Source organism: Elephantulus edwardii, unplaced genomic scaffold (genome assembly GCF_000299155.1).
Source record: "Elephantulus edwardii isolate Elephantulus edwardi_28Jun2011 unplaced genomic scaffold, EleEdw1.0 scaffold00213, whole genome shotgun sequence".
NCBI classification, from domain to species: domain Eukaryota; kingdom Metazoa; phylum Chordata; class Mammalia; order Macroscelidea; family Macroscelididae; genus Elephantulus; species Elephantulus edwardii.
Window position 1 is genome coordinate 4580066 of NW_006399963.1, and position 12272 is coordinate 4592337.

General features: G+C 44.0%; 1 protein-coding gene across 3 annotated transcripts in view; it reads right to left on the minus strand.

Moving 5' to 3' along the window:
• Nucleotides 1-12272, minus strand: part of ALOX5 (arachidonate 5-lipoxygenase) — a 110997-nt gene that overhangs the window by 30683 nt on the left and 68042 nt on the right. For all 3 annotated transcript variants that reach the window (XM_006897720.1, XM_006897718.1, XM_006897719.1), the window contains exons 5-6: nucleotides 9666-9772; nucleotides 8415-8587 (exon numbers count right to left, since the gene is read on the minus strand). In XM_006897720.1, coding sequence (XP_006897782.1) covers nucleotides 8415-8587; nucleotides 9666-9772 — 280 coding nt within the window. The remainder of the gene's footprint in view (nucleotides 1-8414; nucleotides 8588-9665; nucleotides 9773-12272) is intronic.

Genomic DNA, 12272 nt, shown 5'->3' on the forward strand with positions numbered 1-12272 from the left:
TTAGGGCTGTTGTGCATAGGGTCACTATGAGTTGCAAATGACTCGACTGCACATAACAACAACAACAACAACAAGGTCAGGCTTTATGATGCATAGCAAGTGATTGTAAAGATCATGGCCTGCATTAGGTACACCTTAGTCTCCAGACTGACATCATTGCTCTTCAGTACTTCGGAGAGGTCTCTGACCTCAGACATTTCCAATGCAATATATCTTTTAATTTCCTGGCTCCTGGTGCCGATAAGGTTGTTTGTGGAGCCAAGAAAACTAAAGCTGTTTACAATCTCAAACTCTTCACCATCCATCATGTTGCTCCCAATCAGCCCAGTAGTAAGAATCTTTGTTTTCTTTTGCTGCAGTTTCAGCAAGCAGGATTGTGTGATCTGCGTAATGCAGATTGTTGATGAATCTACCTCCAATCCTGATGCCACACTTCTCATAGAGCCCAGCCTTGGTGATAATGTTTTTCATATAGATTGAAAAGATATGGGGATAAGACACATCCCTGGTATACATACTTCCCAATTTTGAATCATGCAGTGTTTCCTTGCTCAGTTCTGATGAATTCCTCCTGGTCCAATTATAGGTTTCGCCTAAGCACAATCAACTGTTCTGGGATTCCCATTCTTCTCAGAGTTAGCCACAGTTTGTTGTGATCCACACAGTCAAAAGACTTTGCATAGTCAATGAAACACAAATAAACATTGCTCTGATACTCTCTGTTTTTAGCCAATATCCATCTAACATTAGCTACAATATCTCTAGTACCATGACCCCTTCTAAACCTAGCCTGTACTTCTGGCAGTTCTCTGTTGATGTGCTGTTCCAATTGTTTTTGGATTATCTTTAGCAGAATCTTGCTTGCCTGTGATATTAATGAAATGGTTCAATAATTTCCACACACTGTCGGATCACCTTTCTTTGGAATGGGAACAAATATAGATTTCTTCCAGTTATTTGGCCAGGTGGTTGTCCTCCACATTTCTTGGTACAATTGGTGAACACATCTAGGGAAGCATCTGTTTGTTGAAATACATCAGAGAGCTGGACAATGACTAGGGATGATAGAAGGAGAATTGATGTCTTTGAGCTTTGATGTTGGAGAAGAGTATTGAATATGCCATGGACTGCTATGAGGATGAATAGGTTCATCCTGGAGAGGGTTAAAAACCAGGCTGGTCCTTGGAGGCACGGCTTCGTCTGACATACTTTGGACATGTTGCAAGGAGGGACCAGTCCTTGGAGAGGGACATCATGCTTGGGAGGGTGGAGGGACAACACAAGAGAGGAAGACCCTCGATGAGATGGATTGATTCAGTGACTGGGGTAATGAGGGTAGGTGTGTCAGAGACAATAAGACTGGCATGGTATAGAGAAAGGTTTAGGGCTGTTGGACATATGAGTTTCAGGTGACTCGACGGCACATAACAACAACAACAAGATCAGGCTAAAATAGGAGTAGTTCAGGTAGGAGGCCAGGGAGCTTTTTAAAAAAAATTATTTAATATTGGTTGGCTTACAAAGTTCACATACATTGTGTTTCATACTATTCTTCATTCACATTGTGTTTCATACAATCTCCATGCATTGTTTTAGAAAATTAATCATCATTGGCCTATGCCTACCATTACCATGTCTTTTCAGATCCCCACTTGATCTTTCCCATTTCCTTTACCTCCTTCCTACACCCACCAAATTATGCAACTTTATAATTTCTCCCCTACTCATCCTCACTTCTCTACTCTCTCCCCTTCCCTACTTGGGTCCCCATACATGTTTTATTAGTTATCCTTCTACTTTTACAATAATGGTCTTATTGCTGTATTTATCCTTATGAGACTAAGTTAGTTCACTTACTATCTCCAAGTTATGTAGTATTTTTTAAAATAATTGCTCCTGAGTGATGCATGGTATTCCATTGTGTGAATGCTCCACAATTTCTCAATCCACTCACTTGTGTTTGAACATGTGAGCTGTTTCCACATTCTTGCGGTGGTGAATAATGCTGCTATGAACATTGGCATACAAATCTTTGTGTCTCAGTTGTATTTCCTTAGGGTATATTTCTAGTAGTGGAATAACTGGGAAAGCCATTTTTGTTTCATGCAAGTTATGATGGAAGGACTTGTTGTAGGTCTAAGCTAAGGTAAGTGTCAGAGTCTGTGATGTTAGAAGAAACTTGAAAGCATTGGAAGGGCATTGGCGAATCGCTGGTAGAATTCTTGTTATTTGTATGGGAGATTTGGGTTTGATTCCCATCACATGAACCTTCTGCACAGCTACCACTTGTCTTTCACAGGTAGCTTATTTATTGCTATAATGGTGAATATGTTTTAGCACAGCCTCTAGTCTAAATTGGATTAGGAAGAAAGTCTACCAATCTATTTCTAAAAATCAAGCAGTGAAATCCTATGGACCACAGCCGTCTAATCTGCAGCCAGTTCTGGGATAGCACAGGGCTGGACAGCATTTCGTTTTGTTGTGTATAGGGCCACCCTCAGTAGGAGGTCAAACTCAGTAGCAGCTATACACCAAGTTAGGAGAGATGGGCCAACAGAAGTGCAAGTGAAATATATGCATGTCTTTGACTCTCTACCATGGACTGCTAGGAGAACAAACAGGTTCATCCTGGAGAAGTTGAAAACAGCCTACTCCTTGGAAGCAAGGATTCTAAAGTTTCGCCTGACATACTTTGAGCACGTTGCAAGGAGGAACTAGTCCTTGGAGAAGGACATCATGCTTGGAAGAGTGGAGGGACAGCCCAAGAGAGAAAGATGCAGGATGAGATGTATTGATACAGTAACTAGGGTAATGAAGGTAGGTGTGTTGGAGTCAGTGAGACTGGCTAAGAGTAGGCCAGGCTTCAGAACTGTTGTACATAGTGTCGCTATGAGTCACAGGTGACTTAACGGCACATAACAACATGACTCCTCTTGCAGAAATACAATTGTGGGTGACAAGACACATTCTTATCAACCCAATAAGGCTGTTGACGGCTTGTTGCTGAGAAAAGAGTGGAGGTGAATTGGAGCTATGAGGATGCCTCACAGGGCTTCTGCAGCTGCCATCATCCTCACAGACTGCTGCAGACACTCCAAGGTAATTGAAAATCAGGTGTGAACTCTAAGCAGTATTTCCTGGATTATGTGGGACCAGGATGACAGCAGGAGGCAGAGGGAGAGTAAAAAAGGTAGACACATACAGATCCTTAGGTTAGCGGGCTGTGGCCTCACTGTCTAGCTAGAAACAGAGACTTTCCAAGTAGATGTCATAATCACCATCTGTTAAAAGAAACAGCTACTAGTCAAGTCTTCAGATAACATAGCCTGGCTACCATGATGAGTAACAGGATAAAGAGAGGTGCTAGGGACTCAGACCTTGAAATAAAGCCCTGGGAATTCATTGTTATTCCAGTTGCTTCCTTTCCCTGGGCCCCAGTTTTGTGGGTCTCTCAGCCTGTCATTTCTAGAATTCTGTGGCAGGTATCAGTCTTCTTTCCTGCTAGTTGGGTAATCTCCTGCCTTGCAACTTACAGCCTCTGAAAACCTGCTGGGAGGTCAGCTATGTGTCAGTTCTGATATAAGGGCAGGGAGTGTGAGGTTTGGTGGTTTTTTGGTTTGTTTTTAAAGATCTTATCTTTGATTAAAAGCAGTCACCCTGCTCAAAGTACTATTTTCTCCTGTCCATACAGATTGGTTCAGGGAATTCTTTCATGAATCAAACCTGGTCCATGAGAATCTGATCTATTACATTTGCTGGAAGTGTTGGAAAAATGTTTTTTCTTTATGAGAAAAGGTTGTGATTGGTAAGTTGGTGAAAATACATGAAGTCTGAGAAGAGTCAAAGAAAAAGGATTGAGAAACAGAGATAATGCCGGTAGCATCATCTGAGGCCCCGGATCCAGCTGCACCTGAAACTAGTAATACATTTCTTCAGTTAAACAAGCTTGAGTTGATTTTTTTGTACTTGTACCTTGTCAAAGAACTAAAACAATATTGAGGAACTGTGACAGTGGATCAAAATGAATAATAGAGGTAAAATATATCTATTTTTATTCCAATAAATAATTTTACAGGTAAATATTTTTTTAAGGAGATATAATGTGGGGGTTGTAATCAACGTCATAAAATAGAAGGTAAATATTTTTTTAAGCCTCAAATTTTTCAGGCCATAAGTTAACCACAAGACACCAGTTAAGAACAGTACATGTATATTTGTGTGTATGTGTAAGAGATGGGGTGACCTGACCTATTGGTTTGACAAAGACTAGTAGAACCTCTGAAACTATGGTATTCTTAGTCATCTTTCAAGCCTGTAGATTAAATCACCCCTCCAAGACTCAACTTACAACCAAACAACAAATAGGCCTATTTACCAGTAAGACCAGAGAAGGACAAACTTGGAAAAATTAACCATAGAGATCAAATTAGAGAGCTTTGGTGACCTAGGGATAAGACACTGTGCTGCAATCACAAAAGCCCATGGTTCAAATCCAGTAGCTACTCTGTGGGAGAAGAATGGGCAATCTCCTCCCATGCAATTTATTGCCTCTGAAAACACACTAAGGGTCAGCAATGGGTTAGCTCTGACTTAATGGCACACACAACAACAACAACACAATAAAATGAATTGGCAGTGTTTGCCTAGTGATCAAGCTCAGAAGGAAAGAAGGGATAGAAAAGAAGGATGAATGGAAACAAGAAACAGAGAGGAAGTGGGAAGAGTGCTAATATATGGGGAGAATATGATCAATGCCATGAAGCATAATGCATATGGATTGTTGAATGAAAACCAATTTTCTCTGCTAAGTAATCTCATTTAAATCATAAAATAGACTGAAAGGAGAGAGATATAGGATAATATATATAAGATAGGGATGATGATGATGGGGGGTGTGTGTGTATGTGTGTGTCTCTGTGTGTGTGTGTGTGTGAAAGAGAGAGAAAGAGAGAGAGAGAGAGAGAGAGAGAGCGAGCGCATGATGCCTGGAGTAATGTCGTAAGAGATAGGGGTGATATATATGTATAAGGGATGGTGGTGATACATTTGTGACTGATGAGTGATATGCAAGAAGGAGGAGTGATGTGTGTTTCAGATATGGGGGGGTGAGGGCTGGCATGGTGTAAGAGATGGAAAGATGTGGTGTACGTAAGAGATGGGGTGATACGCATTTAAGAGATGAGGGTGTGTGTAGGGCTAGAGTTATGTATGTGCTGTTAAGTCACCTGTGGATCATAGTGACTATGTACAACAGTCCTGCTCTATTCTGTGCCAATCTTATTGTCTCTGACACACCTTTCCCCATTACCTCAGTCACTGAATCAATCCATCTCATCGAGGGTCTTCCTCTCCTGTGCTGTCCCTCCACCCTCCCAAGGATGATGTCCCTCTCCAAGGCCTGGCCCTTCCTTGCAACATGTCCAAAGTATATCAGATGAAGCTTCAGAATCCTTGCCTAAAAGGAACAGCTTGGTTTACCACTCTCTAGGATGAACCTGCTTGTTTTTTAGCAGTCCATGGTATATTCAATACTCCAACACCACTGCTCAAAGGCATCAATTCTCTATCATCCCTAGTCCAGCTCTCTGATGCATAGCAAGTTATTGCAAAGATCATGACCTATATCAGGCACACCTTAGTCTCCAGACTGACATTGTTGCTCTTCAGTACTTTGGAGAGGTCTCTGACAGCAGACTTTTCCAATGCAATTAACTTTTTAATATCCTGGCTGTTGGTGCCAAGAGTGTTGATTGTGGAGAAAAGCAAACTAAGCTGTTAACAATCTCAATCTCTTCACCATCTATCATGATGCTGCCAATCGGCCCAATGGTGAGAAGCTTTTTTTTTTTTTTTAATATTGAGCTTCAATCTTTATTAAAGGCTGAGGATGTATAGGAGGCAAAACAAGGCGCAGGAGATGGGGACTCAGTTCCCTTCCCCAACACAGGTACACCCAGGCTTCCTAGAAGCCTGCAGTTCAAGGTGGAGCCTGCAATTCTTTGGAGCTCTAAGGGCCAAGAAAACAACACTCTACACTAGATCTACGGGACATATCACTCTCCCTTGGGAAAGTATTTCATTTTACTACAATGTGTTGCAACTGGAAGAGAGAGGAGCAGTAATTCAAGGGAAAGGACTTTTCTTCAGAACCGTCAGGGATAGGATGTCTTCCCTGATACTAATACTTGGTATCTGGACGTAGAGATTCCTAAACTCAAGAGGCACTGGTCACAGTATAAAAAAACTGGCAGCAGTGTGAAGCATTTAGAATCACAGAAGCCCCAAAAGCTTGAGATATAAGCTATCATATCAAAAGCTGGATAGTGGGAGATAGGTGTTGAAGGGAGTAGGTGGGAGTAGAAGGGAATGCTGGTGAAGCAGGGAAATGAGTGTGTCAAGACACTCATGTCACGGGAGGAGACAACACTGAAACTATTGGTTATTTCTACAATTGGGAAAATATCTTTCATCTGTTCTTTTCCATAAAGTGCTTGTTTGTCACATACTATTCTAAATCTGAGCATTCAGATTAAGATAGACTAGGAAGAAGGATTGGTCATCCACTTCTGAAATAGCAGGCCTTTGAAAATCCTCTGTACAATAAAACACTTAGACTAGCAGCTAGGGCAACTGAGGTGGAGCCCTCAAATATGGAAACACAAAGGAGAAGGAACAGTTGTAAGCAGACACTAATGATTGGGACATGAATTGTGAGAACCACTAATGTAGGAAAGCTAGATATTGTTAAGAAATAAATGAAACACATAAATTTTGATGTACTAGGTATTGGAGAGATGAGATGGACTGGCATGGGACATTTTGAGTCAGATGATCATATTATCTACTATGCTGGAGAAAGGTGAGGAAAAATGGGATTGCTTTCATAGTTAAAAAGGTCATTTCTAGATCTGTCTTGAAATACAATATTGTGACAGGATAATATCCGTATGCATATAAGGAAGTCCAGTGAATATCACTATCATTCAGATATATGCCCCAACAACCAGAGGCAAAGAAGAGGAAATAGAAGATTTGTGCTAACTTTTGCAGTCAGAGATCTGAGCCATGTAGCAGAGATAATTATCTCTTGACTACAGAAACAACTGAATATACACCATGAGGGGCCATATCAGCTCAAGGAAAGATAGCCATTGTCACAGAGGTGCCCAGATGCTAACTTTAGGGAAGTGCAAGGACTTTTTTGCTGTGTGTGAGGAGTGTACAGAATGCCTACTCAGGCCTTCCAATTTGAGATTTTCTGACTTTTTGAAATCTATAGCCTCTGAATTGATATTAATCATAAATCAGCAACAGATTGCTGTGTGTGAGTGGTGTGAGTTGCCATGGACCTGGAAATGGGCTAGAATTTGAGCCAGTGTGGGGGGAGAGAGTGAGGACTGCCTGAACACGTAGCAGACTTTAGCTGGTCAGGGGACACCACAAAGTCAGGGGGACAGGTGACTCCTGGAGATGTGCTCACAGGCAATGTTGTCCATCCCTCACTGAGTGGGTCCCACGGAAGAGCTAAGCAAGCAGCACAGGGTGATGGAAATCCTGTTTAGGAATCTGCGGGCAGGTGGGACAGGGCTGATGGCAGGGAGCCTAATTCTCTTGGGCTGATAGGAAGAAGACAACTGATGTGAAACAGGGAAATTACTTGGTCACCAGATCCAGGTGGAGATGGCCTAATCCCTTTGAAAAGAGATGAGGAGAGGAGGAGGGCAGCAGTAGATTCATATCCTGAAGTAAAAATTCCAGCACTTCTCCATTTCCTCTTTTTTGTTCTGGTGTGGGGCTTGACTTTCTCCAGTTTTCCAACTTTGCAAGGATAGTCAGTATGCATGAGATGACAGTGCATGGGAAGCCTGTCACCATGTTTGAGGTAACCAAGAGAACTGCTTCTCTTTCAATGAACTATTGTTATTCTATTTCTGTAATTCTTGGGTTATGCAAACAGTTAAGTGCTTAACTAACTGCCAAAAATGCTGGCAGCTCAAACCCACCCAGACAAGTGCGTTGGACAAGCCTGGAGATCTGTCTCAGAAAGGTTACAGCTTTGAACACGATGCAGTACAGTGCTGCTTGGTCCACATGGGGACACCGCAAGTTGGAATGGATTCTATAGCAACAAACAGTTATGTTTCCAATGTCAGCACTGTGAAGAATGTAATCTGATATAGACAGCCACAACCAGGACACCCTGTTGACATAGACCTCAAAAAGGTAAAAGAAAGATCGATTTTACTTCGGGCCCCCAATTTCACCATCAACCAGACAGTGGAGCCAGGATATTGAGTCCGGGAGCTGGGCAGCACTGTGCAACAGAAAGTATGCTTTGTTTACAGAAGATCTGAGGCCAGGTGAGCTGGACCTCTGGCATTGGCTGCAGTCTGTGGCCAGTGGGGCCTACCTACCTCAACCTCCTCCTGCAGAGTGAGCTGTCGCTCCAGGCTGCACTCCACCATCTCCGTAGTTACTGGGAGCTTCTCAGGTAGTTTTTTGCACTGCTGGATCAGTACAGGATTACATCCATTTAGGAACTGGTAGCCGAACATGAGGTCTTCCTGCCAGTGATTCATGACTCGCTCTGGAGGGAAAGAAACGCTGAACAGAGCGCAGCTAGAGCTTTCTCCCTCCAGATATTCACAGTGCTCCTTGATAGTTGGGTCACAGGCTCCATGCTGAGCTAGCTGCTTGGCCTGTGACTCCCTCTTTTCAGAACTTAGTCCTTCCAGCCCACTGCGGAAGGCTCCCCAGTAACTAGGATGGAAGGTGAGGAGAGAAGTGTCACAGGTAGGGGTTTGCAAAGGCACGCTTTCCCCATCTATTTCAACATTGATTCATTTCTGTCTCACCTTTTTCTGGTCTTTTATTTATTATTTTTCTTATATTGTGATATGAACAAACTATATATTGGTTTTCATATACATTTTGTTGTATAAAAGGAATCATAACTAATTAATGTAGTTAGTTTATTGAGCTCTGGTGGCTGAGTGGTAAGGAACTGCACTGCAATCCTGAAGGCACATGATTCTAATCCATCAGCTGCTTCTCGGAAGAGGGGTGGGCCATCTCCTCCCGTGCAATTTATTACTTCTGATTACCCTCTGAAGGGTCAACTCTGGTTCAGTTCTGACTCGACACTACTCAACAAGAACAGCAGCTATTTAATTTCAATATTTGATCATTACCTTATAGCATATTCCTCTTCCCTGACTCAATGTTTTTCATTTGCTTCCTTGTCTTTCTGGTGTCATGACTTTAATGACTCTGCTCGTCATCTAAGCAAACACATCCTGGCCCACTGGAACCCTTTCCTGAGAATTCTCAAAACAAGCTCCATTGTGCCTCTCCTCTGTTCAAAAATCATCACAAACGATTCTTGTGGGGAAAGAACCTACCATTTGGGACATGCTTGATGATAAAATGAGATTAAGGGAGACCAGTTCTGAATCTCTGTGGGGAAAAGGTGGCTACAAGTAACACAATTTGCTGCGGGGTGCCAGAGCTGCCTTGGATGAAGGTGGTCTGCGGGCCTGTTCCTTCTTGGCTGGACAGTAATAGGGGTGGTGGAGCCAACCTTTGCTAACATCTAGGCCAGTTTCAGACAGGAGAATGGCAGACCTTTCCCACACACCACAAGAAGCCCCTGCGGTCATCCTCACCTGAAATAGTATTGCTGATCTTGACGAAGATTTTCTCAAAGTCTGCGAAGTCGCTCCAAGAGGACTGGAACATGTGCATGAAGCGGTTGATGAACAGATTCTCCATGCTGCAAACAATAGTTATGTCATTTGTTTGCCTGCACCCAATCACACCCCTTCAGCAAAGCCCTTTCACCCCAAAACCTCACCAGGCCTCCCTAGAGCACTGTTACCCATGTCATCAGGGAGATGCTTGCTCAGTGGACCTGTGAAATCAGGACAGAAACCACCCAGGGCCTCCTATCACCGATGCACCCCTCCCTGTTTCTCTTTGTTCTGCACCTCACTGTGGAGGAGACTTAGGGTATGCTGTCCTTGTGCAGAGCCCTGAAGCCATTCATGCATGCTGTGTTCACTAATCCACTTGTTCCCTCTGCCTGGGGGGCTAGCTTCTGCTCACATTTCCATGAGATAGCCCTCTACCTCCTGCGGACTCCTGGAGTTTAGGTGGTGGGCAAGTCAACTTAGTTTAAATCTCACTGATTTCTGCCTAACACTGAGTATGTGTCTGGTGCTGAGAAGGATGTTAGAAGTTCCCAAATGCTCATCAGACAGATGGTAAAACAGAAATTCTTGGTGGGAAATCACTGCATTAGAAATGCAGGTTACACAGGTGTGAGAACTGAGCAACCCCAAGGGCTTCCTGGGGAGGTGAGGCTTGGTAAAGTGAAGGATGGGGGAGAGGCTTCCAGCACCACCTGTTTGCCAGTGAAGGACAGAAGACTGGGGACTCTGGCCAGTGTTCAAGGTTATCCCATTTCCTCCCACTGTCCTCCTCACTCAGCCGCAACTCGAGCTATGGCTGAACTCAGGCCTCTCCATTTTCTCTCGCTCTTAGGCCTCTCCACTGTGGCCTTTGCATGCAGAGCGCCCTCTGCCTGACATCTCTGTGCCCATCTATTTGCTACAGAAAACATGGGAAGGATGGTTCTGGATCGTTACTGTTTGCATCCTGTTCCTCCTTCAGTGCAAAGTCCACTTCCATACTGGACCAAGCTCCAGGATATGAGTTCCTGCTCATTTCCCCTGTAGCACTCATCACAGTTTGGGCCTGACTCTTGAAAGATCTCAAGCCGCACAAGGACTGGGAAGTCTCCGGTGCTCCCAGTGCAGAGATGGTCTCAGTCAGTGTCAACTTAATAGCAAGAGGGTTAATACAGAATCCTGGCACGAGAGTTTCCCCATCCTCCAGGGTGACAGACCAGGTCCTATATGGCCTGACCACAGCACTGCCTTTGAACCTTTAGCTCCCATGGCTGGGCAGCACACCTGAGCTGCACACATTTGTGCATTGTCATGGAAAAGGTTTGTTAGTCTAGAACTCTTTACTGCCCCTTCACAACATCACACAAATCAAAAGACCAAGATCTGGCCTAGGGGGTAGGGTCAGCGATGTCCCAACTTTGTCACTTTGAGTTGGGTCACTTTGAGTCACCCTGAGCAATTCAAGTCTATAAATGCAAGAGGAACATGAGGATCTGACAATACATAGAGTCATCCTCAGGCAGAACGGCAGATAGAAGGGGACTATGGTGCATGGAGGGTGCAAGGAAATAGCCTTGGAGTTGTGGCAATCTTGTCATGGTGTGCTCAGAGCTGCCTACAGCCTTGGAGCTATACAATGATCCTGGTATTTTCCTGCGGTCCATTTGCCTTCCTCCTCTATACCTGGCCCTTTTGAGGATTGAAGGAAAGACTAGTCCAGGCTTGTTAGATGCACTTGTCCAAGTTCCTGCAGCCTCCTCACTATCCAGCAGCTGCCCTACTCCTGGGCCTTCTGCCTTCATTGTCCTTTCCTCACCTGATGTCCTCCATCATCCTGACTTCCTTGTTAGCCAAAGATAAACCCTCATCTCACTGTGGGATGGGGTAGAAAAGAACTTGTTTCTGAGAGAGATTTTAAAAGTCCCTGGGTGCCTGCAAGATGGCCCATCACCAATGAAGAAAGGGTCCTTCTATGGGTGCTCTCTTGATGATTTTGTGAGGAACTGGAAGTGAGGCAGTCCCCAGGATCATGTTTCCTCAACTGAGTCTCTGAGCTCAAAACAGAAGATTTCCACTAAAATAGGGTGGGGTGTGGCAGCACCCAGCAGAAACCACAGATCTAGGAAGAAGCAAATTAGGAGGAAAACATTTGCCTGTAATCTAGGGGCAAATATGTAGTTAAGCAGACTATTCAAGATGTCAAAGGTTTGTTATTTTACAAAAGAGGAACCTGTAGCTCAAACATCACCCAATTTGACTACTAGCCCCCAGCTTCCGTTGGGCTGGGCACAGCTGCAGACCCTGTGTCAGGGAACTTCGACCTCTTTGTCCCTTTGCTTCCTCTGCTTTTTTCCTTCCAGTAGCTTCTCCATTTTCCATGTCACAGTATGGTCTGCAGGAGTGGAGGAGACGGGTGCAGTAAGACTTACAGAGGAGGGCTGGAAGCAAGTCACCAGAGTTACTCAGAAGTGGTGGGGAGAGCCTCTAGTGAGCTCAGCCATATCTTCCTGATAATCATGGATAAGCCTGAATTTGGCCATGGCAGAGTGGAGCTGCCTCAGTAAGAGCGCAGGCCTGACCTAG